At 45.3% G+C, this 25,086-nt stretch overlaps 4 protein-coding genes across 4 annotated transcripts in view; 2 read left to right on the plus strand and 2 right to left on the minus strand.

Annotated features, from left to right (window-relative positions):
- The first annotated feature begins 1,888 nt into the window (after nt 1-1,888).
- On the plus strand, nt 1,889-6,269 carry LOC118102597 (E3 ubiquitin-protein ligase TRIM39). Its single transcript, XM_035148894.2, has 8 exons — nt 1,889-2,370; nt 3,674-4,270; nt 4,395-4,490; nt 4,651-4,884; nt 4,971-5,118; nt 5,235-5,261; nt 5,416-5,591; nt 5,673-6,269. The coding sequence occupies exons 2-8, from the start codon at nt 3,680-3,682 to the stop codon at nt 6,042-6,044; spliced, it is 1,644 nt and encodes a 547-aa protein (XP_035004785.2). The 5' UTR covers nt 1,889-2,370; nt 3,674-3,679; the 3' UTR covers nt 6,045-6,269.
- A 1,071-nt stretch (nt 6,270-7,340) lies between these two features.
- vbp1 (von Hippel-Lindau binding protein 1) lies at nt 7,341-9,326 on the minus strand. The gene is made up of 6 exons (XM_035148898.1): nt 9,171-9,326; nt 8,630-8,754; nt 8,402-8,468; nt 8,024-8,122; nt 7,723-7,861; nt 7,341-7,463 (listed from the first exon to the last, which is right to left on the minus strand). The coding sequence occupies exons 1-6, from the start codon at nt 9,249-9,251 to the stop codon at nt 7,387-7,389; spliced, it is 588 nt and encodes a 195-aa protein (XP_035004789.1). The 5' UTR covers nt 9,252-9,326; the 3' UTR covers nt 7,341-7,386.
- A 646-nt stretch (nt 9,327-9,972) lies between these two features.
- On the minus strand, nt 9,973-18,170 carry rab39bb (RAB39B, member RAS oncogene family b). Its single transcript, XM_035148897.2, is given in 6 exon segments — nt 9,973-12,720; nt 13,456-13,636; nt 16,389-16,505; nt 16,507-16,523; nt 16,525-16,713; nt 18,028-18,170. Coding segments are annotated over 5 exon segments (639 nt in total). The 5' UTR covers nt 16,603-16,713; nt 18,028-18,170; the 3' UTR covers nt 9,973-12,474.
- Nucleotides 18,171-19,733: 1,563 nt separating this feature from the next.
- The window catches only part of zgc:162171 (uncharacterized protein LOC565931 homolog), a 5,833-nt gene continuing 480 nt past the window's right edge, over nt 19,734-25,086 (plus strand). The window contains exons 1-4 of the mRNA XM_035148896.2: nt 19,734-20,552; nt 23,236-23,366; nt 23,818-23,967; nt 24,338-25,086. The exon at nt 24,338-25,086 is cut by the window's right edge and continues 480 nt beyond it. Of these exons, the coding sequence (XP_035004787.1) occupies nt 20,360-20,552; nt 23,236-23,366; nt 23,818-23,967; nt 24,338-24,556 (693 nt within the window). The 5' untranslated portion in view covers nt 19,734-20,359 and the 3' untranslated portion in view covers nt 24,557-25,086. The remainder of the gene's footprint in view (nt 20,553-23,235; nt 23,367-23,817; nt 23,968-24,337) is intronic.

Here is a 25,086-nt window from a genome sequence, read left to right on the forward strand (position 1 = left end):
CCTTCTTACACCTGTGGAACCAAAAGACACGGCAAATATATAAACTTACTCAGGACGACTTGTGTACAATTACTTCAATGCAGTTTCTCGGCTAATCAATAAAAAGTAGCTGATATATCGGTCTTTACAATTACATTTCTTTCAGAAGATTTAAAATGTTTCTTCTACATTTTAAAAGCAGATTTGTCTCACGGTTCGTATTTTTTGATTAACATGTTTCTTACCTGAATTTACTGGACTGTCGGATGGTGACATGTTCAATTCTTCCCCTTTGAATCCGACTCAATCTTAAACTGTCACCAGTTCTAATCCTTATCTCACTGGCTCTGGTCTATTTGTGTCTTTTCTTCTTCTTGCTTCTGATTTTGATTGCAAATCGAATCCCTCCTCATGCAAAACCTGTCATGTGATCTTCTTCGTCCCGTCACAGCAGCTGAACCCGACTGTCGGATTTCTATTTCCTACGAATGACCCTGAAACATGTGGGAGAAACCACTGATACTTCTGATGAGTGGACGACCCAAAGTTTTCACTCAGGACATTTATATCTCACGAATGAAACAGAAGTTATCAGGATTTGGAGAATAACGTTTGATTATGATTATTGTGAGTGTCGTATTTGAGAAGAAAGTCATATATTACAAAAATAAAGTGGTGAGACCATTTCCTCCAGGTCTGTGAGGTTCTTCCTTCAGAATAGATTCAGTTTCTTTGTTTTCAAAGTGCTGATACTTCCGATCATGTGGAGCTGATGCTGACAGAAGTGTTTTGGTTATTTGCGAAACTTAAACTAAAGTCGAACTTATCAGCCTGCGTCACTTTCCTCAGCAGACTGATCTTCTGATGTTCCCTAAAATCCTGACTCTTATCTTGAAATCTCTGAATTTTAGAAGTGGTGTTGTAAAAGTTGAAACAACATTAACAGAACCGGACCCTGGAAGTTTCTTGGTGGATAAAACTCCAGCGTCAGGGTCACGGATGGTTTGGGAAATGTTCGCTGTGGTGTCGCGCTGCGTCGAACAATGAAAAGCAGATGTAAAGCCTCTCGGCCTCACCTGATGCAAACACTATGCTAACATGAGGTGACGCACGGCTGCACGTCTGGACCAGTGGATCAGTGGATAGAACTTTACAATAAATCACATTCCCGTTGTGTTTTTAATGCAACAACTGATAGTACAGTTACCAACAGGTGTTGTGTTGAACGGCAGCGGAGGTCAGGTTTTAAACAAACGCTCTGAGGTTGAGGTTACGTAAATAAACATGTTCCAAACCAACGTCTGTGAGCGTCCACACCGTAAAAGAAGGTTTAATAATCCTGCTGTTGTCTGTGAACATGATGTACGCGAATAGGAAGTTTCAATTAGCAGGAGAGACTTCAGCTGATGGTGAACACAGTTAAAGAAGAAAGAGGAAACTACATTTAAATTGGTTTGTGAGTGTTTTATGCAGCGTAACACAACCACTCTCTGTGTGCTTCTCCCAACTTTTTATCAATGCAGTATAAATGTCACATTGATCGCAACATCAAAGCCGATTTGCTGTGATCTTATTAAGTGCAAATCATTTTCTGGACAGTTTTTGATTCCAACTTATTGTGAAATTTCCTGAATTTTAACCAGTTTCTACCTCAACTGAACAATTAAAGTAGAAATACACTTGTGTGTGTTTTTATTTTCTACATAATTCAGTTATGCCACATCCTGCTTGTACTTAATGGGCTTGTAAAATCTTCCTTCCCATTCGGAAAGTGAGCCTCCTACTCAGAGCGGCTGGCTCGGCTCCACGTGTTATGTAACGAGCACGAGGTTAAACTGACTTTCCAGGTAAACACCTTTACCGCTAGTGTCCGTGTAGAAGAGGAAACAGTTTCTAACATAATCTGACGCCTCGTGTTTCACACGTTGACCGAACGGCCGCAGCCGTGACCTCATCGTCATGAAATGCAAAACTGCAGCATTCTACGTGTCGGGCCGTTGCTCAGCGTCTGTGCTGCAGCTGAGTCAAAACTGTTAAGTGTGGGGAATGTTAACCATTGGACTCAAACACCACACCCACGAGGCAAACACTCATTCCCCGTGTGAGAGCTGCTATTAGGATCACGCACTGTAAACAGTCAAACATAATGGGAGTGTGGCACCACTGGCACCGTGACCAGTGAACGGAGGGTGTGAGAGCTGCTGTTGGAAGAACAGGTAGTTAAACTGTGGAACAGGCTTTAGGCTGGGAGGAGGCCGGGCGGGTGAGTAACTGTGATGACGTTTCATTTTCCTGTTTCACGGCTGTTCACGCTCATTCATACCACAGGAGAGTCACCTGCTCTGCCGACGCCGAGGACGCCAGACCGGATTCACCAGAAAGCAGCTGCAAGTAAGAATCCAACCGTCGAACAGCTGCCATTGAGATGTGGATTATTTAAAAGATTAATTTATTCCACAAAATGTACAGTGACTGAGACTCATTGTGTTTTCTGTCTCAAATGTTTCTTCATGTTCACTGATCCAATTTGCTCAAATGTAATTAAATGCGGCTGCTTTTTACGTGTCAAGTTAAATTATCTCCGTCCCTGTGAATGTCTTGTTCTTCCTCTTTGTAAATATAACGTATAATGGACGGTTTTATACGACTCGACCTTTTAATACAACTGGGGCAAAGTCGATGCTTCACTGAGGCCTTAAACCTTTGCTGCTTGTTTGCCTGCTTGGATCGGTTCCATATTTAAAAACAATATGCTCCTTGTTAAACCAGACTGTCTTGTCCGTGTAAATATGACAAATAAATATATATATTATTATAAAAAGAAATATTGTGTCACATAACTTTCTGTGAATCCACAAATGTCATTTATTGCACGTTGTAAACATTTGCGACTTGGTGTGTAGATTGGTGAGTTGTAATGTTTTGTTGCATTTAGACAAAGCCAGGTTAATTTAATTGGCTCAAACACGTATGCTAAGCTAACAGTGCTTTAGCTTCAGCAAGAAAAGGAGATCAAAGTCGAAACTTTGTCGAGTTGTTTACTCAGTGAAGTAGAAATTTGTGTTTTACTTACACAAAGTAATCTGTTCTGTAGTTAACTGAGAAAACTCAGCTGAAAATATAACCTGTAATATACAAATTGTTAAATAATAATAGTTGTTTAATAGTGACATTTTCTGTAGTTCTGTTAACACTCGTGGCCCCATATTGACTTTGATGTTTAGCGTCCGTTGCTAACTGCTATACAAGTATTCCTAGTGTATTATTTAGATAACGAAAGTGTTCAATTGTGTAAACAAGTTTGATCAGTGTAAACAGATTTACTGAATCCCTCGTTTAGCTCCCTCTACTGGCCAGAGTTCTCTCTACACACTTTAAACACAAACAACTGATTTATCGCAAACGTTAAAGTCACAGGTTTTGACAGGTCGCAGTGTGTCTGTGTGTGAGAAAAGTGTCTGTGGATCATGGGTGTGTCTGTTGTGGGTATTTAACCGAATGACTTGAGAAAACGATGACTCATACACCAAACAGCTGCAGGGCGTAGGAGAGCTGAGTTTCCCACATCTTTTACTCTTCAACCGCACTTTCATGTTTTTTTGACGTTACAAATCTTTGCATTTACTTCCTCTGTTAAAGTTCCTCTTCCACAGATCACCTAACTTCCCTTCTTCTGTTTCTCCTCCCTGCTCAGGCGATAATGGCCGCCGCCTCAGGCACCATGTTACCAGAGAAACAGTTCCAGTGCCCCATCTGTCAACAGGTGTTCACCGACCCGGTCACCACTCCCTGCGGACACAACTTCTGCCAGGCCTGCATCCAGAGTGCGTGGGACGGCACGGACGTCTGCCGGTGTCCCACCTGCGACAGGTCGTTCAGCCCTCGGCCTGAGATGAGCATCAACTCTGCCTTCAAGGAGCTGGCGGACACGCTCAGGAACATGGTGGTCTGCTCCTCGGCCTCGCCGCTGTCCGCAGCCCAACCGGGGGAGGTGGTGTGCGACGTCTGTGCCACCACGTCCCTGCAGGTGAGGGCCCTGAAGTCCTGTCTGGTGTGTCTGACGTCGTACTGCGCTGCCCACCTGGAGCCTCACCAGAGGGTCTCCACCCTGAAGATGCACAAGCTGATCGAGCCGGTGAAGAACCTGCAGGACCGGATGTGCAAGAAGCACGAGAGGCTGCTGGAGATGTTCTGCAAGGACGAGCAGAAGTGTGTGTGCCTCTTCTGCACGGAGACCGAGCACAAAGGTCACCAGGCCGTCGCCATAGAGGACGAGAGTCGGGAGAGGAAGGTACGTGGAGTTTACTCCGTTTAGACAAACAGGTTCCTGCAGGTTTCATGTTGGAATCGTCAGTTTGAAACCTGTTTGTCTAATTAAACAGTTCTTGTTTTCTTCATGTTTTCCGGGGTGTTAGGTCCAAATGAAGAAGACGGAGGCAGATTTTCAGCAGATGATCCAGGAGCATCTGAAGAAAGTAGAGGAGATTAAGAGCTGCCTGAAGCTCAGTGCAGTGAGTCATGGAAGCTGCCATTTAAGACACCAATATTGTTCCAGTTTTGTGCCTTTAGTTCTACAGATATAAACACAAGTCCTTTCTGTGGTGGAGTAACGTGGGAAAAGATTGATAAAAGTTTGGCGTCTTCCTGACACATTTCTGTATCCTCCTCCAGGGGAGTGCAGAGAGGGAGAAGAAGGAGAGCGACCGTCTCTTCTCGTCTCTGATTCGCTACGTCCAGGAGAGACAAGCTGAAGTCTCCACGGAGGTCGAGGAGAAGCAGAGGGCGGCAGAGAGGAGGGCGGAGGAGCTGGTCACCGAGCTGCAGCAGGAGGTCACTGAGCTGCGGAGGAGAAACACCGAGCTGGAGGAGCTGGGGAACTCTGAGGACCATCTGCACGTCCTGCAGGTTCAGAAGAAAGATCCGTTTTGAGTTTTGGATCTCACTACAATTAAATCCACTAACGATGAAGACCTTTCTTTATTGGGTTTCAGAGGCTTCCCTCTGTCACATCGCCTCCACCCTCCAGACAGTGGACGGAGACCAGCGTCCACCCTGAGCTCTGTGTGGGGACCGTGAGGACAGCGCTGTCCAAAGTGGGCCACACCCTGAAGAACGAGCTGGACGGCCTGAAGAAACAAGGTGAAGTGTTGCCACCTGCAAAGTCAACGTCCTCGTCGTTCAAACACGATATTAGTGGAATGAAACTAAATTCCTCATTAAAGCTTTTAATTGGTATTTGTTCGTTCTTCCCACAGAGATGAAGAGGATGCAGAAATATGCAGGTACAACCTCCCTGAACATATTTTAACTGTTTTAGTTAAATACAAGTTAATGTGTTGGACTGTTATTATTGGATTCAAAATGGTTTGATGGTGTCGCCCCCTTGTGGTTGACAACGGTTCATGCAGCTCCTTTAACTGAATTCCATCCCCTTAGTTGAAGTGGTGTTAGACCCGGACACCGCCCACCCGAACATCGTGCTGTCGGCTGACGGGAAGCGGGGGGGCCGCGGCGAGCTGCTGCACGTCGTCCCCGACAACCCCCAACGCTTCGACCCCGTCATCTGCGTCCTGGGCAAGACCGGCTTCCTGTCTGGGAGGTTCTACTACCAGGTCGGTTTCCCCTTTAAGATACTTTAAGATCAATTTAAAGTGTTTTGTATATTAAATCTCTTGGTTTTTCCACGTTTTCAGGTAGAGGTGGGGACAAAGACCTTCTGGGACCTGGGCGTGGTCAAAGAGTCCGTCAACAGAAAGGGGATGATCACGTCCAAGCCCGAGAACGGCTACTGGACGGTGCGGATGAGGAACGGGGACGAGTATCGGGCTCTGGACTCCCCCTCGGTCCGCCTGTCTCTCAGGGAGAAGCCTCAGACTGTCGGGGTGTTCACAGATTACGAGGCGGGGACGGTGTCGTTCTTTAACGTGGAGAACGGGTCTCACATCTACAGCTTCACCGGATGTCTGTGGTCCGAGAGGATCTTCCCCTTCTTCAGCCCTGGTGTTTGTGATGAGGGGAAGAACACGGCGGCGTTAGTCATCACCGCCGTCAATCCTGAGACTTAAGAGGACGAGTCTTTGCCGCCGTTCTGAGGCTGAAGATGTTTGAGAAATGATTCAATATTTAAAACATGATGCAACTTTTAACCTTTAAACCGGCAGCTTGATGAAAGTGAGTCTGATGTGTGAGTGTGAACATGAGAAAGTTTCCTCCTTCTCTCCCTGAACGTCTGTTCTCTGTGACTCTGCTGAGTGGGTTCCATCTCCTGTGAGAAGAACTGACTGAGAGTCAGCTTCAACTGTCACAACCAGCTCCAGGTGAAGAGTGAAGCTGAACTGTGATCAGTTAAAAACACTCAGAAGTTATTAAAAACCAGAGTTTTCAGTTGTGTGAAGTGTTGCTTTAAAAGTTAAGTCTTATTTTCTGCACTTCTCAAAGATTTTGTCCCATATTCACAAATCCTGAGGAAAATATGAATAAATTTACTATTGAAAACCATCTTTACATTTTCATTTTTTATGAACTAATCACAAACATTGCTCTGTCATGTTTTGATCCCGTGTTGAGCCCGTCGATTGTAAATGAACATGGACGACATGACAGCTCTCATTCACATGCAGATTCTGTTTATAGAGATTAGACGATAAACAACACACAGCACCAGGTCACGGTCTCGTCTCTTTGCCCAAGTGTTCTCCTTTTTACTTCATTTAACGTTTCATGATACAGAGGGAGACAAATAAATACAGACAGAACAGAAGAGGTGTGGGTGGGGGTATCAAAGGACAACAGTGAACTCCTCTAAGTCCTGAAGTGAAAAGCAGAGCTACAAGGCAGAAATTGTTCAATCCTGAAATCTTCTTCTGTTAAGATGCGTCACCCTACGAGCCTCATTCGATGGAGAATAATGGCAACTGTGTTTTTACAGTAAGTCAAGTTAAAGTCCCCCAAAAAAAACAAACCCACGAGTGACAGGTCTGTAAAGAGGAGGAGACAAAGCGAGGGGCCCCTCAAACGATGACAGGAACACAGTGAAATCATTAAAAAGAATACAAAACTTGCGTCGTTGCCTTTTTTTTTTGTAGATTTTTACTTGAAAAAATACTTTTAAAAAGTAACAAATCAGGAGGAAACAGCTGCGGTGAAAGTTTTTAGTTTGACACGATAGAGGACACGTTTAAAAATCAAACAAAGAATTATGACGTGCACTTGGTTTTATCCGGGTTTACGTATGGCACCTGCACACGAGTCAAAAAGTCGCTGCGTTAAATTAGACGCACGACCTTTGCTGATATTTTGAACCCGTCCTCTATGTGCTGGGTGAACATGAACTTGGGAGACGGGGGTAGTTGTTTCTCGGGTTCGGACTAAAGAGAAGATATTCAGCTGAAGAGGAGGAGGAGGATATTAAGACTTGTCTGCTGATTTCAGGAGGTTTTCTTTGCTCCTTCTCTTCACGTCCCAGTTGTAGACTCGGGCCATGTCTGAGGAGCGCGGCGAGTTAAAGGAAAACAGCAGCGGCCGAGCGAGAGCAGTCATCTTAAAGTGCATGTTCACATTTTCATTTCATACTCAAGCTTTTCTCCGAGGCTACGTTACAGTTTGAAAGAACATCACATCACTTCAGAAAAAGATAAATATAACAACGGATAAATAACATTTCAGTGCGTCTTACAACAAACCCTCCTTCAACATGCATCAGCAGTTAGCCCGACCTGGTTGGACGGTTTGGTGGAAGGATACTGACTTCGATGGTGGTGAACTGGTCTCGCAGGAAATCCAGATCCTCCACGAGCTGCTCCAGGTTGCGTGACGCCGTGGAGAGGTTCTTCTCGAGGAGAGCCTGGGCCTCGTCGATGTCGTACTCCAGCATCACGTTAGCCTTTGACGGGGAAACGTGGTGGTTATGGCTTTTAGGTAGAAAAACGTGTTCAAAGCGTCAAGTAGTTATTAAAGCTACTTCATTGATCGTTCTCTTAACTGTTTATGAAGTGGCTTGTAGTGAAATATCATATAAAGATAAGTAAACCTGAGCTCGACTTACCCCTAACCATAGACAGACTTTGTCGGTGGGCGGCACTGAGGCCTTGCAGTAAACATTGTCAGCCAATAGGAAGTGAGTCTCCATGGGATCTGTGGTTTCCTGGGAAATGAAAAGTGCAGAACACAAAAATCTGTCAGTCATAATCAAGTCTCTAACCCGGCCTGATCAATAGACACTTTCTAAATAAGCAACAAATCAAAAACCATGAATAACTCAAACAGAAATTCTATCAGTGATAAACATCTAACGCTTATACTAATAAACAATAAACAACTTTTACCAGGCAGGTTTATCACTACATTCAGCCACAGCTGGATAAACAGGTTACAGATGATTTTCTACAACATTTCAGAGACGGGTCAATAAAACCGTACACACCTTTTTCTTCTGCATGTGTCGGAGGATTTCTAGCGTCTCTGTGATTTGTGGGATCTGGTTTTTCAACCTTGACGTGTAGAGAAATGTGAAAACAGACAAAAATCAAACAGTACATGTTAACGTTGGTATTTTAGTTCCAACAGGAAAAACCCACAGGAATAGAAAAGAATCACACACATGTAGAGGCTTGATTGAGTAACGAACTCCACTCGGAGCCGTGGTAGTTACCTCTGTTTCTTCTGGGACAGGTTGAGCTCCATGTACTTATACTTCTGGTACTGCTCGTCCAGCCTCCTCAGCACCGCGTCGGCCGTGTCGTTGCCGGCCTGCTTCATGAAGGTGTCCACGTCCTCCTGAGAAACACAAGCATCCCGTGGTCACTATGAGAAGTGGGAATCGAACCCTCATCAGCACCTTGGAGCTCAAAACACATCAAAGCAGCATCTTGTGTTCATAAGGACAGGATGAAAGGAGGAGAGAACAGGAAGCTGCGTGATGGAGGTGAGAGACACACACACACACACACACACACACACACACACACACACACACACACACACACACACACACACACACACACACACACACACACACACACACACACACACACACACACACACACACACACACTAGCCGTTAGCTCGCAGCTAGCAGCTAGCATGACGCGCCCACAACCGGCTACAGCCACAGACGGTTCCCCGGGCCCCGCGGCCCGAGTCCGGCTGCGCCACGACCCGCGACACGGTGAGAGGAGCCGGGCTCTGCTCACCACAAACGCGGCCTCCGGGATCCCGAGGTGCTTTTTCTTCGTCGCCAGAGCAGCATTGCTGTTGTCTATGGTCGCCGCCATCTTGGAGAGAGGCCGCTGCTTCCTTCCTCACGCGTCTCGTCCCTGCGTCTCAAGAGCACAGCGCGGACTCTGCTGCCCCCCAGCGGCCACAGGCGGCCCCTGCAGCCAACACCCCACCAAGAGGCGACCTCCGATCGGTGAACTGACGTTTATCAGTTTTATGGATTTTAATAAATACGAAAAAAGATAATAATACAAAAACTACATTGGTTATAATGTTGGATGTGAGGTAAAAAATAATTCCTTATTTGATTTTATATTATTTATATCTCAAGTTTTACTCTTGCACTGTTTTCACTTTTTTTAAAATACACTTACATCTGCTGCACCATCATTTGACATGTTAATAAACAATAATCTATTTATCTATCTATCCATCTATCCATCTATCTATCTATCTATCTCTATCTCTCTCTCTCTCTCTCTCTCTCTCTCTCTCTATCTATCCATCTATCTATCTATCTATCTATATTTACTTTGGTTCCAGTGGTGGATCTATAGGATTTTTGTAAATCAGGGGCCATAAAGGACATAAAGTCCAGGTCATATTGTTTTGGGCCAATCAGATTTCAGTTGGGACCAGCCCCCCCGCCTCTGGCCCCACCCCTGTTTGCTTTCTCATAATTGTGAGTTAAATATATAATGAAATTCTTCAGACACTGACCTAAAACAAAAAGAACAAACACCTCGAGTAAAATAAAGAGACGGCAGCGAGAAGATGTTTCTTTTTCCAGTCACATTTTATTTTTTTAGTACATTTCAGTTTGTAGATAGATAACTAGAGCAGAGGAAGAGAGGCTGTCGGCTGTGACCCGGCAGGATTAAGGACTGTGATAAACACTTTTGTCTGTACAGCTCAGAGGACTGAACACAAATGATCTTTTGTTTCTGTACCACCGCTCCTGTGGAAGAAGGGTTACACTGAGGGCAGGAAACTGTTGTTGTCACCCAACAGATATACATGCGTTTGAGTACAGGGCTCGATGACATGTTGCCCGTCACAGTGTCAGAATCAATGGGTTTTCCTTTTGACCCTTAAATAACGTGTCTGTGTGCAAAGTCAATTTGTGAGAGGTCGCTCGAAAACATTCAGACTCATTATTCATCTGGTCACCAACATGTCAGGTCTCAACATCATCAGATTATCAGATATAGCTCATTATATCATCATGGCCGGTGGATAAGCTCCTCGGACACAGACAGAGAATTTAACAGAATTTGGCAGTAGACGGACGTTCTTTATTTGAGGCTAAAACTCCAAACGGATGCTAAACGCTAAAGAAACATTGTAGTAAATCTGCTTATTCCCTTTCTTCTGAAAATGAAAAAACACTCTCATACTTGTGCCTGAAGTGTCACGCTACAGGCAGCAGCTACTTAGCTTAGCCTAACACAAAGACCGGAAACCGGAGGAAGGAGCTAACCCGGCTCGGTCCGAAGATAAAAAAAATGGCTCATTTAAGCTCGACGTTAGACGAGGAAACGGACGCAGCCTTCTGTCACTTCCTTGCATTCATTTCCTCCTTATTTGTGCACGTCCTCTAAAAATGTTAGACTCATATATGCTGCTTTACGTACGAATTCTTCTTCTCGCCTCTCCTACGTCGGGCACAGATGGGCAAAGCCTGGTGAGGAGGATATGACGCAATTAAAGTAATAGAGCTGTCGGCCAATATGGGTGTTTGGTAGAAACTCATCTTCCCACCAGAAAGTGAATAAGCTAATTTCAAACCGCTCCTTTAGACGGTAATTCAAGCTAAACGTCCTCAGGCAGAAAACTGTGGTTTAAACAGTCAAACATCTCAAAACCAATGATTCTTATAGCATCTGTGTCAAAATGTGGTTGAAAAGTGTATTTTTCGAGACGACATAAAAACCACTCTGTGACGCCACAGGAAGCTTTATCAACCGCAACTCCAACGTTTTCATTCACCTGCGACACTCGTTTGCACTCGACTGAGAGTCAAAGTCTACTGTGATATTACATTTGTGCGCACACACCAAAAAGGCATGTAAACCACTTTCTCCACAACAGAATTTAAGCCTGTATCGTCCCTGCGTTGGGTTGACGCCTCTGGACCCTCTTGGCTCGACGAGTCCCGTCCGTATGCGTGCACGGATGTTGGCGTGGTTCTTTTGTCGGAGTCTGTTCGTCGAGTTCCCCCTCTGCGTTGGTCTGGTCTCCCTCTGTCGGAGAAATAAATAATCTCCAGTTTGCTTATTTGCACCTTTCAAACGTCCCGAATGACGATCCACAGTTAAAGTGGCTGTGGAGGCTCCAACATTCCTGTTAGTCCACTTTACACCAGTTAAAGACAAGAGAGTTAGGAGTTGTTACGCTTGTTCTCCACCTCCGTCAGTTAAGCTGTACACTTCTCTTCCAGGAACCGGGTGGGTGACGATGTTTTGTGTATCGGTGCTGGAATTAGCGGAATGACAGTGGATGTAACCGTGTTGTCAAAGTCATCGAGCTCACTGGAGCCCGCAGATGTTCCACAGAGAAATAAAGTGGCAACGAATTAAAGGCTATTAGCAGGAAATCAGTCTTTTGATCTCAGACTCCTCCATCGAGCTCTGAACGTGGAATGTGGAATAATTTGTCGGCAGGAGAGAAACAAAACTCTTTCTACCGAGGGAGATGTGATCTAAAGGTGCTGACTAAACTTTATTTGAATGGTATGTGCTCGGAGGATGTTGGACAACGCGAAAGTGGTTGTTTTTTTTTGTACGTGATCATGTAATTGCATATTGGTGGAGGAGGGAAGGTTAAGAAGTGGAGGGAGAAGAGGTGAAGGAAGAGATGATGGGAGAAAGAACGACGACACGAGTCGAGGGCGTCATCTCATTTTGGCGAAGAACCGAAATGAGTCTTCTTTCTAAGGCCTTTCTAAGACTCCGAGGCAACGATCCCACAAACCAAACTAAGGGAGTTGAATCATGGGAGCCCTCGGTCTGTGATCCTTCATCTCCAACGGATAAAACGTATTTATAAATCGTCACATCCCTTCAGCCGTCCACTCACGTTTAAAGTGTTCATTGCCGCCTTCTACCTTCTTCTCATTGAAATTCCTCAAACAATCCCTGTTTGTTTTCAGTCTGAAGAAAGAACAGAGGGTTTCCAGCAGTTTGAGTCACGCGGCCGACGCCTCAGTCCGTCAGCCGCTCCCCTCCGAGTCCTTCCTCCCCTTTTCACCTTCAGTCCCATCGTCAAACTCGTTCCAGATCAACAGAGACAGCGGCGGTCGCTCTTGGTCACTTCCTCGGAGGAGTGAACCACGTTGGGGACGAACCCGCTCTTCACGCCCTCCCAGCCCTCCTGGATGGTGATGTCGCCGGACCGCACCAAGGCGAAGATATCTCTGGTGAGCTCGGTGAAGGCGTGCTCGACGTTGATGGCGTCACGGGCCGACGTCTCGATGTAGCGCATCCCGTAAGCCCCCGCCAGCTTCTCTGCCTCCTGACGGCTCACCTAGAAGGTCGGTAAAGAATTGTAGATATAAAACACTCCCGGAGAACCACAGTAGAAATTAAAAAAATCTTAAATCCAGATCATCACGGTCACAAATTTAGCCCAATAACTAAAGTACGCTACAACTAAGGACATTTCAACCGAATCAGTGTACAAGCTAATAAACCTGCCTTGGTTCTGATGCTTTTCACAGTGGTAAGGTTTGTTTCTTGGTGAACTACATTACGTAATAACTACTGGACGGATTACTACTAAACTGGGTGGAAGGATGTGGTATGGGTCGGGAAAGAACCAATTCAATTTTGGTGCAGATCCAGGTCAGAGAAGAAAACATTCTGAGAATGTGAGAAGCTTCACTTTGATTTTGAAACATGTATTCTACTTCAACAGGAAGTCAGTGAATAAATCGAGATCAAGTGGTGAAGACAGGAAACATCATTTCCTGGTTTATCTGATTTAAATATTGATCTAGATTTGATGATATGAGTGTAGACACACCTTTGTGCTTCTCAGCGTAATCCTGTAATGTCTAATTTGGTGATTATGGATTTATTTTTGCTTCAAACAAACGAGTGACGACTCGCCTGATCTAAAATTAAACAAAAGGTTATTTTTAAAACGACTGCACAACTTTGATCAACTTGACACATCCTGCAACCTTCAAAAGAGCCACTCTCCATCTCCACAGACGAGTTTCAGCACAACACCGGCAGTTCGCTTTTATACCGCACACACCTGGCGCTGGGCCTCCAGGTCGCACTTGTGGCCGACCAATAGGAAGACGATGCTGTGGGGTTGGACGTGGCTACGAGCCTCCTCCAGCCAATCGTGGACGTTCTGGAAGGAGCGGCGATTGGTGATGTCGAACAGGAGGAGCCCGCCCACAGAGTTGCGGTAGTAAGCCCTGGTGATGGACCTGCAGGGGGTGAAGGGAAGGATTAGAACGTTTCATTCGTCAAGCACGATAAACCCAATAATTTTATTTTATAATGAAACTGCAATAGTGGAATGAAAGAGGTTCTGGTCGTATTGTTGTTGTACTCTCCTGTGACCAGCAGGTGGCACAATAAGAGACATGTGGTGCATGAACATCACAGATACATTAGATATGAATGAAGCTATGTTTAATAAACTATGTTTGATAAATACACCTGAAATATACTTTATGGTTTATACATTTAAATTAGAGTCAATAATTAAGACTAAATACTCAACATGTTTAACAATTAAAAGTTTTTCTCCTTTCTCTGCGATCTGAGGTTTAGGACTGTTTCACTTTTTGGTTGAGGAACAACAGAGCAACAGTTTCGGACTCTGTGGCTCAGGAGGTGGAGCGGGTCGTCCGTCACACAGAAGGGTTGGTGGTTCGATGCCCAGCTCCCCCAGTCTGCATTCAGAGGTGTCCTGAGGCAAGACACTGAACCCCACATTACCCTTATTGAAACGGCTGAATTTGATTTAGAAGGTACACACATGTGTCATGTGCACAACACTGGGTAAAGATCCAAGTTTAGGACAAAGAGACGAAGAGAATGAGCCTCGTCTGAGGAACAGAAGAAGAATCCAGGGGAAAATATAACCAGAGAGAAACTGGAGGCGTGAAAGAAGGAGTGAGATGAAGGTGTCAGGTGGAGGAGCTGAGAACAAACTCCACGGATGTGAGGTGTGAGAGAACGATTATCTGGATAGTTTTGTTTGGTATTGTGATGAATTTAGTTTCGATGATTGACACAGAAATGCAGCCATAGATAAACTTCAAAAAGAGGATGAATTAAGTAATTAAAACTGATGATGAAATGTAATGTCGGTGCTGAAGAGCCAATTCTCTATGATTAATAACTAAGCAGCAATACTGTCATCATCATCATTTAAAAACCTGAGAGGAAGCGATTTTGTATTTTACATAAGAACTTCGTCCCTGCAGTCAGACTGGGAGGAGCGCTGCTCGACTCTGACAGGAGTCGACACTGCGCTCGCACACTAACGCACAACAGCCCTGCGACGAGGCGTCTCACCCTCCGACTGTCTCCTCTCAGAGACGACGTCCACACAAACACCACGAGGAGGACAATTACAGGTTTCCAAGAAAAGGGGAGGATTAGTGGAGGGAGAGGAAACAGTAAAGGAGGAGGAGGTGAAATATAATCACCAGCAGGGAGGGATTCACACGATAGAACAAGACGAGATGAGGAGATGAGGCAGATTCACTCGAATCAAAAAGTGACACAATCTCTAAACATCTCAACACAGAGCGACGACCTGAGTGGACGAGTCGAGGGGACTGTTGACGTGAGAGACGTCCAATAGCGATTCCTTTAGAGGAGGAACGAACCAGAGGTCAAGAGTGTTTGTAAGAAACTCTCCTCTTCGTCTACTTCTCTCGAGCCAAAATGGCCCCCGTGGTGTTTTGCATTGCGGATTGGGGAAGAAAAAAAAAAAAAACGTTTCGTCCTTCGCTGTCACAGGGACCTGTCACTGTTGCCATGGAGACGGTAATCATGCTGACAGGTGAGACCGGTCGCCGTCTGTCAAGTGTGTGTGTGTGTGTGTGTGTGTGTGTGTGTGTGTGTGTGTGTGTGTGTGTGTGTGTGAGAGAGAGAGAAACATTAGCATTCATAGTGTTAAGCTACATTTACTCTGATCAGTGTGTCGGAGTTCAACGTGTTTTGCTCAAGAGACACAAACCACTGTGTTTTTGGCCCATGTCCCATCCACTAACATGGAGGAGGCAGGATTTATGAGCTATAATGCAGCCACCAGGGGGCGACCCGGACCTGGCTTCACTCTTTATTTACAGTCTATGGGACAAACTAAACAGCGGCTCTAGCGAAGCTTCTCCGACAGTCTTTGAATGCAATTTGCAACTTCACCACCAGATGCCACTAAATCCTACAAACTTTAACCCTAAACTCGATTTGAAACGACTTCTCACAGCATGAAAACAAACCACGTTTCAGTTATGATTCCCGTCGTAGAACAAACCCCTCTGGTCATTTATTCAGCTGCGTCACCTCAGACCTCGTTTAAATCCCGGATCTTTCTTAAACGCAGCTAAACAAACTAGTTCCAGGTAGAAATTCCAGTTTTAGACCTGCAGGCTTATGTGTCTTTAAATTCAGGTAAGAAGTCTAATCATCATCAATTTACTTTTTGCTTTAGTTAAACCCTGAATTTAAGAGAATTTGGACACAGGTAGAATATAAACCACATTATTTCTAATTTGAATAAAAGCATCACTAATTCTTTTCTCTGATTTAAATGTGTGATGTCAGCTGTTCATCCGATATCTAATCTTTCTAATTCTGTAATAATGAGACTCCACTTTATTGATCTCCACCCTCCGACACAGAGGTCAGAGGTCAGAGGTCAGGTTTTCCGCCTGAAGGAAGCCTATCAATCTCTGGATCTCAGCAGCCCGTCTCTTAAGGGAAGTCCACAGAGACTCCAGAGGTTCTCACTCAGACATTTGCCTTCACACATGTCTGAAAACAGCTTTCACAGTTGAACGTTCACTCCACACGTGACTCTTTCACTTTCCAAATTAATGAAAATGAAAGCGACAAACCACAGATTCAGTCTTTCATCGCTGAGGTGTTTCTGCACTGCGTTTCCCAGAGTGCACCTGTCACAGAGGCATCGTGACGCTGAAAACCTGCTGGTGTTCTCACCTGAAACGCTCCTGACCCGCCGTGTCCCAGATCTGCAGCTTGATCCGCTTCCCCGGCTCGATCTCCACCAGCCGGGAGAAGAAGTCCACGCCGACGGTGGGGTCCGACACCTGGGCGGCGGCCCTCCGTGAACCGGCCGGATCAGACACGACTTGCCGACCGTGGAGTCCCCGATGACGATCAGCCGGAACTGGTAGAGCCAGATCGCCTCCATGACTCGGCTGTCTGTCGCTCTGCAGGTCTGTGGCTCGGTCTGTGGCTCGGTCTGTCGCTCGGTCTGTCGCTCGGCCTGCCTCGTCAGAGAGACGCGTGCGAGGGCGCGTGCCTGAGCCACAGAAACAGAGAGAACATTAGCTTATTACTAAAGTTTATTCTAATGTAATTTTTATACATTCGACAACTATAGGAACTTGTATTTATGTCTGTATGGATTTATAATGTATCTTTATTGTCATATAATGAAATTAGAGTAGATCTAAGTTGCACACTACGCTTGTAGCTACGGAAGCTAATTGGAAAAATGCTAAATACTTGAAGTAAAAGTACACAGAACGACCTTCATTCAGATCGTTATTGGAGTATCATACTATTTTTACTGCTATTAATCGAGGTATAATAAAACGTCTCTTCTTTCTAAAAATGGAAGGTCACACACTCGGAGTCCTCGTATCCAAAAGGGCCAATAATCCAAAAAGCAGCCGCATTAAAACATCAAGTGACGAGGAAAGCATAAGAGGATTTTCTCGTATATCTCGTGGTTTTAATTCAATCACGCCGCGAATACAAAGAGGCACAGTATAAGCCTGTTATGTGTGTGTGTGTGTGTGTGTGTGTGTGTGTGTGGGGTTAAGAAGCCAATTAAAGGTTGTATTCCAAGATTGGATCAAGGCAGAGTTCATTGAGTGACAGGCATTGTTTTAATTGCACCCCCTCCCCTTGTGATTTCTCAGTGTTTCCAGAGGAAGACTTTTAAAATGTCCTCTCAGATAAATAAAGGACCAGCTGCAGATCAAGAGGAAGAAGACGGTTTACAGCCTGTGGGAGAAAACGTGATTACCTAGGCTATCAACTTATTACTGAGGGGGCCACAGATGATATCAATCCTGATGTGTATCTTCACACTACACATGCAGCAACCCCCCCCCACCCCACCCCCCCTGGACCAGGCCATGCAGGCGGGCAGGGAGCCAGACTCCCATCACCCCCTGCGTGTCCCTGTGGAGTCGGGTTGCGTAGCCCGGTCGGTATGCAAACACTATCGGCTGAATCCCCGGTGAACAGCAGCCTCGCGGGCAGATGCAGATCCGGGATGAGCAGCGACCACCTGCTTCATGTCACATTTAAATAAATATATATTCAGATCGTGTTATTGGCTGGTTTCTTATTGTAGCTGTGGCACATTATATGTCCGGAATACATTTACGCACTAATTCGGCTTTAATCCCCACGCGTAGAAGATGCTAATCAAGATCGGGACGAGGGTCTAGAGCAGGTTGTTTTTGTTGCAGGTTATAATTAGACCCGTGCACATCACGACCTGACCTGTGGTGGGGGGGCCTGTGCGTTAACCCACTTTTACGCATCGTGGCCGGATAGATAAACCGACATGCATCCTGCGAATGAGGAAGAAGGAGCCTACTTGCTGCTCGGAGCAGGGGTGAAGAGGACCTTAGGCCAGAGGTGTCGGCTCTTCTCAGGACCAGGCGGACGCGGGCTCCATGGCACCGGCGGGTCTGGCGGCAGCGATCCGGGGAAGGACGCAGCGAAAAAAAAAAACCCAAAGCGAAACCGCGACGAAGCCTCCAGGCGTCGATGCTCGTCGTGGAGCCGCGATGACAGCGGGCTGGAGGACGGTGCAAGGCCCCGGAGTCAGGGCTGATCTCCTCCTCCTCAGTATCAGGCCCGAGCGCGGAGCTGGAGGAACAAACCGCACCGAGGAGCAGGTGCGATCGAAAACAACCCGGATCTGCGCAGGAACGAAAGCGCCCGGGGACACGGCTCGGCTCGGAACGGGTGCGTTACGCGGGCGGGAGGCAGTGTGCTGTCGGAGGGGAATCCCGCGGTGTCATGTCGGTGTTTGCTGTGTGTGTTTGGAGGTTTGCTCTGCTGATGAAATGGCAGCGCGAGCAGCAGCATCATATCGCCTGACTCATCCCGCATCAGTACCACTACCGTACAGGACCGAGCAGAGGCGCAGCACCGGCGCGGACACACATCCCGGATGGATTTTATATTGCAGGAAAATAAAAGACCACCCGGTGTAATGTGGGGTTTTCTATGCAAATATGTGATTATGATATTATTATATTGTAAATATGACCCAGATGGTGGATGAGGTCATGTTTGTTTCTGCTGTGTGAAGAGTCCGGATTCATTTCAGCCTCTTTAGGGGTTTTATCTAAATACACTGTCACGGTGTCACGTGGGGAAATAAGAATACAAATATAAAAAACCTCTGTTTATTCTGCAGAGAAGTTTTCCTGCACAGTTCGTGCAACAAGAGGAAGGAAGACGCGTGCACTGCGATGGGGCACGCGCGCATGGATCAGTGCGCAGTCACGGAAGTGGAGGCACAGACCAGGCACTGCGTGATGGGAAGTGTAGTTTGTAAACATGCTGCAAGGAGGCGCGTGCGTGTGTGATTGAGCTCAAACTTGTAATTTGATGAATCATGAGGCTGTGACTCAAAATAACTAAACTTACAAAAACTCATTTTTCATTTCCCTCCGCTCTGTTGGCCTGTTGTTCTAAAACAGGATCATTTCAATCTCATTTGAATGATTGTATTTCTCCGTCAGGTTCTTCGGAGCTTCTTTTAGACTAACCCAGTTAGACACGTGACGCTCGGACCCGCGGGTGGAAACACACACTCGTGTTTTTGGGCTCTTGGATAATTTCAGGAGTTATGTTACGAAACGAGAGAGAAAAAATATCATTATATCATTTTCACTTAAAAACCAGCTGCTGGTGCAAATCCACTGAAACTGTTTTGTGCCCTAAACTGAATCTGAACAGGATTCTCGACACGAACAAACTCTCAACCCTCAAACTGCCATTTGAAGAAGTGAGGACCAATCAGATCCTCATAATGAAGAACCACTTAAGCTTATCTTAAACTTAAACTGAAACTGAATCTCAACGTTCCCCTTCCCTTAATGTTAACCTAACTGAAATATAACCATAACCTTACTTTAATCCTAATCTAACTTTTAACACACACACACACACACACACACACACACACACACACACACACACACACACACACACACACACACACACACACACACACACAGAGAGAGAGAGAAACACAAACAGACACAAAAACACACGCATACCAACTGACAGCAGGGGGCGTGGTCATGCTGCAGCACACACTGTTTTCAGGTTGTGATCTGCACGGCGTGTGTGTTTGTGTGTGTGTGTGTGTGTTTTTGTGTGTGTGTGTGTGCAGACCCACGCCTCCACACTAGTGGTGTTTCTCCTCTTCTTCTTACTCTCCTCTCCCTCGGCCTCAGCAGCGGTTTACAACCTCAAACTTCTTCTTTTTTCAACATGACGACGACAACTTTTACGCGGAGAGAATCCGGACACTAGCTGCGACGAGCTGAACTGCAAAGTTCGTTTTTAGGGAGTATATTCTTTTTTTAATATTGTTTATAAGACGAGGAATCACAGTTTAATTCTAAGGTCTATTTAGAAAGTCTAGAATATCAACCTTTTTGTGCGTAATATCTCGTTTTTACTTTTGTGAGCTTTCAGGACCAAACATCTGGTTCAGGACTCGTTCTTTCAGTCTTAGAGTTGAAGTTTTGTTCGGAGTTTTCCTAACTTTCCTCCATACATGAGTTCAGACCTACCGTCACCGGCCAAACCCTCCGCACCGTGCGTCTCATCTCCTTCACGCGGAGCCAGTAATTGGAGACCTCACTGTGCCACCCACTTTACGCGCGCTCTCACCCGCAGCAGCGATGCAGCACGAGCGGCTGCTCAAGGTCCTGGTCATCGGTGACCTCGGCGTCGGCAAAACGTCCATCATCAAGCGCTACGTGCACCAGGTCTTCTCCCAGCACTACCGCGCCACCATCGGGGTGGACTTCGCCCTCAAGGTGCTCAACTGGGACCACAAGTCGGTGCTGCGGCTGCAGCTGTGGGACATTGCCGGTGCGTAAACGTGTGGCTGCGTGGCGGAGATCACAGGGACGAGAGATGAGTGAAGTTGTGTAATGTGTAACCGCTGATTGTGTGTATTTAATGTAAAACAGCTGGAGCTCGTTACAGATGAAGTCAAACAGAGCTTCGGCTCCTCATGTGACGGTTACGCGTCACTTCGCCTTCAGGTAAAACGATGAAAACAGCTCAACAAACACGAGCCTCATTAGAGATTAGACTTAAATATAACTGGAGAAAAAACTGCAATAACCAGCTGCTATGTATAACTTTTGTTGCATATATTTTATCAGAGACATTCAGATGTTAAAACATTTATATTGTTTTATTGTCTGTTCATGCAGAATTTATGGGTGTTCAGAGTAGAGCTGGATGATGATGTGGACAAAAACCTGTCGAGATAAAACTTTATTGACCAACAGTCCTAATCTCAAATATATAGAGTTTATAATGACAAGAGGATGGAGCGACACAACATGTGGCTTTATTTCTTTATAACATTTAAGCTTAAAAAATGATTAAAATGATTAATTTACTTTAAATTAAATACTTTTAATCAGTTATCAAGCTCATCTGCACAACATCAGTTAGGTTTTTACAAAATGGCATCAAGTTAAAGGAGTGTAGAAAGTCTTTTACTATAATGAACTATGTTTAAAGTGTGTTTATGAACATGCACAGTTTGTAGAGTTTGTTCCTAATGTTAATTACAGACTAATAGATCATTATACATACACAATAAACTCATACACAGTCTGCTGTTCATATGAAATACATGTTAGAACACATGTTCAAATTCAAAGTGGCTAATAAATATGTGACAAGTTGATTCTTACTCATCAGTAAGTTCAATTTGGATCAAAATAACAATAAAGAAAAATAACTCTGAATATAATATAATATAATATAATATAACTCGACTGGTCATAAACCCACCAGAGACATATTTATTTCAACAAACTTTAAAATGGCGCTCAAACTCTCCAAGTGGCCACGTCGACCGAGAAGCAGAACGTACAGTGACCTTCTTCTTCTTCTTCTTCTTCTTCTTCTTCTTCTTCTCCTCCCGTCGGTTGCATCTTGCTGACACATCCAGCCATGATGGTGCATGATATGAGAAGTGTGTGTGTGTGTGTGTGTGTGTGTGTGTGTGTGTGTGTGTGTGTGTGTGTGTGTGTGTGTGTGTGTGTGTGAAGCCTCTAATACGTTGCACAGGCCCAAAGATTAACTGCTACATAGAGAGAAGCGCTTTGTTTTCATTGTATAAAACCGGTGTGTGTCTATCGGGTGGAACGTGACAGTGCATACTTTTGGAAATACCTCCTCACACACACACACACACACACACACACACACACACACACACACACACACACACACACACACACACACACACACACACAGTGGCAGTTTATTTTGCATCCACTCCTCGCTGATGATCAACACGACGGCTGATAAGAGTCGTCATTCACATTTGCATGAACCAGGTTGTCAGACGAGTGGACTTTAGACCTGTCACACCTGACAACTTCACTACACACACAGACACACACACACAGACACACACACACAGACACAGACACACACACACCATTATCCTTGTTTGATCAAGTGAGTGAGCGTTTACATAGACTACGTATAAAGATGGACAACATGTCAGCTCCCATAAGTGAAGCCAAAGAGCCTTGATCGCCCCCTGGTGGCTGGCTGCAGTACAGGTCATAAACCTTTTCTCAATTCTGTGTGACGCACTTCAGGTTTATTGTCTTTAGGATCTAAACCGAAACTTCTGTTTGTCTGAAATGAAGCTTCTGAAAACCAGAGTCTCACACTCCCCTCATAAGAGTGAAAGACAAAGACAGTATCTGCTGCTAGGAGACGTTGTCAGACTGTGTGTGTGTGTGTGTGTGTGTGTGTGTCTGTGTGCGTGTGTTCAGTGTTGAAGCATGTAAGCCCAACTATCTCGTTTCAGCTCTCTTCGCAGGTCATGTGCAGGGTGTGTGTGTGTGTGTGTGTTTGTCAGATGTTCTCTTGCTGATTCACCACTATAATAGGATCATGTGGAAGAAGTTAGCTTCCAGGATAAAGACGTATTCATATATTCAGTCACACACACACACACACACACACACACACACACACACACACACACACACACACACACACACACACACACACACACACACACGGTCGTATCTGCTTGACTTCACAGGACATGACATGACTTACATTCAAATCTTGGGGAACGTCCCTGACAACTTTGGCTGCAGGAGTTTATAACAGCACTTTTCATTCCATTTATTATCATTTCATAGAAAGCATATTTGTTTGAGTGAGGAAATGAGCAGATTATGTAGAATAATCAATCAAATAACCAGTAGCTGCCGATCTGAATCCCTCAAAGATGAACTGCTCTTTATATTTTAAATTAAGAGTTCACGTCCACAATTATGTTTAATTCAGTTTTATGTCAAACTCCCCACTTTTCCCATGAAGGTTCTGTTTGGCTCTATAATCAGGTTTAGCTCTGAATATCTCCAGGTACCTAATCGAGTTTTACAAAGACTCAGATGACCTCTGCTGAGTTTTGTTAAATACTGATCACTTGCCTCTGATCACATCTGTGGCTGATAATCAACTAAACCTCCTAAAAATAACCACTGGTTTTCGTTAACAGGGCAGGAACGCTACGGCAACATGACCCGCGTGTACTACCGAGAGGCCGTGGGGGCGCTCGTCGTCTTCGACATGACCCGACTGTCCACGTTTCAGGCCGTCCTCAAGTGGAAAGGAGACCTGGACTCCAAGGTGGGAGCAAAGGTCAACTGCGAAAGAGAGGAGATGGAGGATGTAGGGATGAGAGAAGGAAGGAGGGCGGAGGGAAGGAATGAGGTAGAAAGGGACCAAATAAAAGGAAGTGGATAATAAGAAGCATTTTGACTTTAAGCACAAGGAACGTTTTTTCAAGAACTAAAATGTTCCTTCCGACCGTTGTTCGCCTGCTTTCCACTATATATTTATATATATATATTTCTAAAGTATAATTGTCAATTTTTCATGTGTGTCTATTAAGTTTTAATATCATTAAAGGTGCATTACACCTAAATTTACAACCTATTTTTATCATATTAAACGCCTCTGTTAAAGGACACTGGGCGTGGGGGTGCTGAGGGGGCTGCAGCACCCCCTACTGGCAAGGGCTGTTACTGCAAGGGGAAACAATTTCCAGTAGCTCATCTTCTACCTCGTGTACTTTCAGGTCGCTATGGGCAACGGGCGGCCGGTTCCAGCCGTTCTATTGGCCAACAAGAGTGACCAGCGTCGTCAAGGCCTCTGCCCCAAACTGCCCAAACTGGAGAACTTCTCCAGAGAGTACGGATTCGTCGGCTGGTTTGAAACGTCTGCGAAGGTGGAGAACAGCGAGCTCTTTCTCTGTCTGTCACATTGTGTTGAGTGGTGCTGCATATTTGTCTCTGTCTGTGGCTCGTTAGTGTCTGTCCCACCTTCTCCTCCTCCTCCTCCTCCTCCTCCTCCTCCTCCTCCTCCTCCTCCTCCTCTGTAATTCAATTAGCTGTTCTTTCCTCTCTGTTTTTTACTTCTCGTCTTCACACTTGTCTGTCTTGTCGTCTGTGCCACATTTACCCTTCAGGTTGAAAAAGAATCTGAAAACTTTTAAAGTGAATGAGAAGAACGTTTGTACATTGTTGATGAAAAGTTTTGTTGTCTTGAGTTAAGGGTTCAACACTTTAAACGGCCTTTTACCTTCCCCCTCTCTCCAGGACAACACCAACATCGACGCCGCCATCACGTGTTTGGTGAAAAGCATCATGTCTGTGGAGGAGGAACGAGTCACGAGCGAAGCCACCAGCGCGACGACCAAAAGCGAAGCCATGGACAGCGTGGTTCTGCCGCACTTCGACTACAACCAGAAGGAGAAGGGACTGAGCGGGTGTTCCGGTTGCCCCTCGTCCAAATCCAGAGACAGAGACAACGACTGACGCAGCGAACGAGGAGACAGGACGGAGACGGAGAGAGAGGACACCACTGCTGAAATATTAATATGTTGCAACTTAAAGTCGTCTCCTCTCCCTCTGCTTCCACAGATTTTATTTTTGTAACAGAAATTAAGTTAAAAAAATGTATCCCATCATTCCCACTCAAAAAGGTCCTTTATTTTGAAACAGCCATGGTGATGTTGTTTCTTTTATAAACAGTTTTCGGACGTGAACTTTGGAAAGTGTCCAGAATATTGGGTCTGGATATTATCTGGAGTTAGTGTTTCTCATGTGAAGCGGCAGCAGGAGATTGTCCGGGTCAGACTCTTATCACCAAAAGCTCTGGATTCTCCTCGTCTGTCCAGGTTGACGTCTTCGTCTTCTACGTGTACGGCTCCTCTTCCTCATCCTGAGATGTCTGGATTCTTCCGGTTTCACATGATCATGATGTGATTGGGTAGTTTCACCTCCTGACAGGATGACATCACGTTCTTCAATGGGAAACAACTTCATTTAAGTTGTACTAATACAAT

This window comes from Hippoglossus stenolepis, chromosome 23 (genome assembly GCF_022539355.2).
Source record: "Hippoglossus stenolepis isolate QCI-W04-F060 chromosome 23, HSTE1.2, whole genome shotgun sequence".
In the NCBI taxonomy this organism is placed as follows: Eukaryota; Metazoa; Chordata; class Actinopteri; order Pleuronectiformes; family Pleuronectidae; genus Hippoglossus; species Hippoglossus stenolepis.

Bases quoted from the DNA above. Each gene is read 5' to 3' on its own strand.
- vbp1 (XM_035148898.1), bottom strand. From the start codon at position 9,251: ATGGCGGCGACCATAGACAACAGCAATGCTGCTCTGGCGACGAAGAAA. The intron at 8,469-8,629 runs GTAACTACCACG...CTACACGTCAAG, and splicing joins CTGTCCCAGAAGAAACAGAG to GTTGAAAAACCAGATCCCAC. The intron at 7,464-7,722 runs GTATCCTTCCAC...CGCGCTCCTCAG, and splicing joins GTTCACCACCATCGAAGTCA to ACATGGCCCGAGTCTACAAC.
- LOC118102597 (XM_035148894.2), top strand. From the start codon at position 3,680: ATGGCCGCCGCCTCAGGCACCATGTTACCAGAGAAACAGTTCCAGTGC. The intron at 4,271-4,394 runs GTACGTGGAGTT...CCGGGGTGTTAG, and splicing joins ACGAGAGTCGGGAGAGGAAG to GTCCAAATGAAGAAGACGGA. The intron at 4,491-4,650 runs GTGAGTCATGGA...ATCCTCCTCCAG, and splicing joins GCTGCCTGAAGCTCAGTGCA to GGGAGTGCAGAGAGGGAGAA.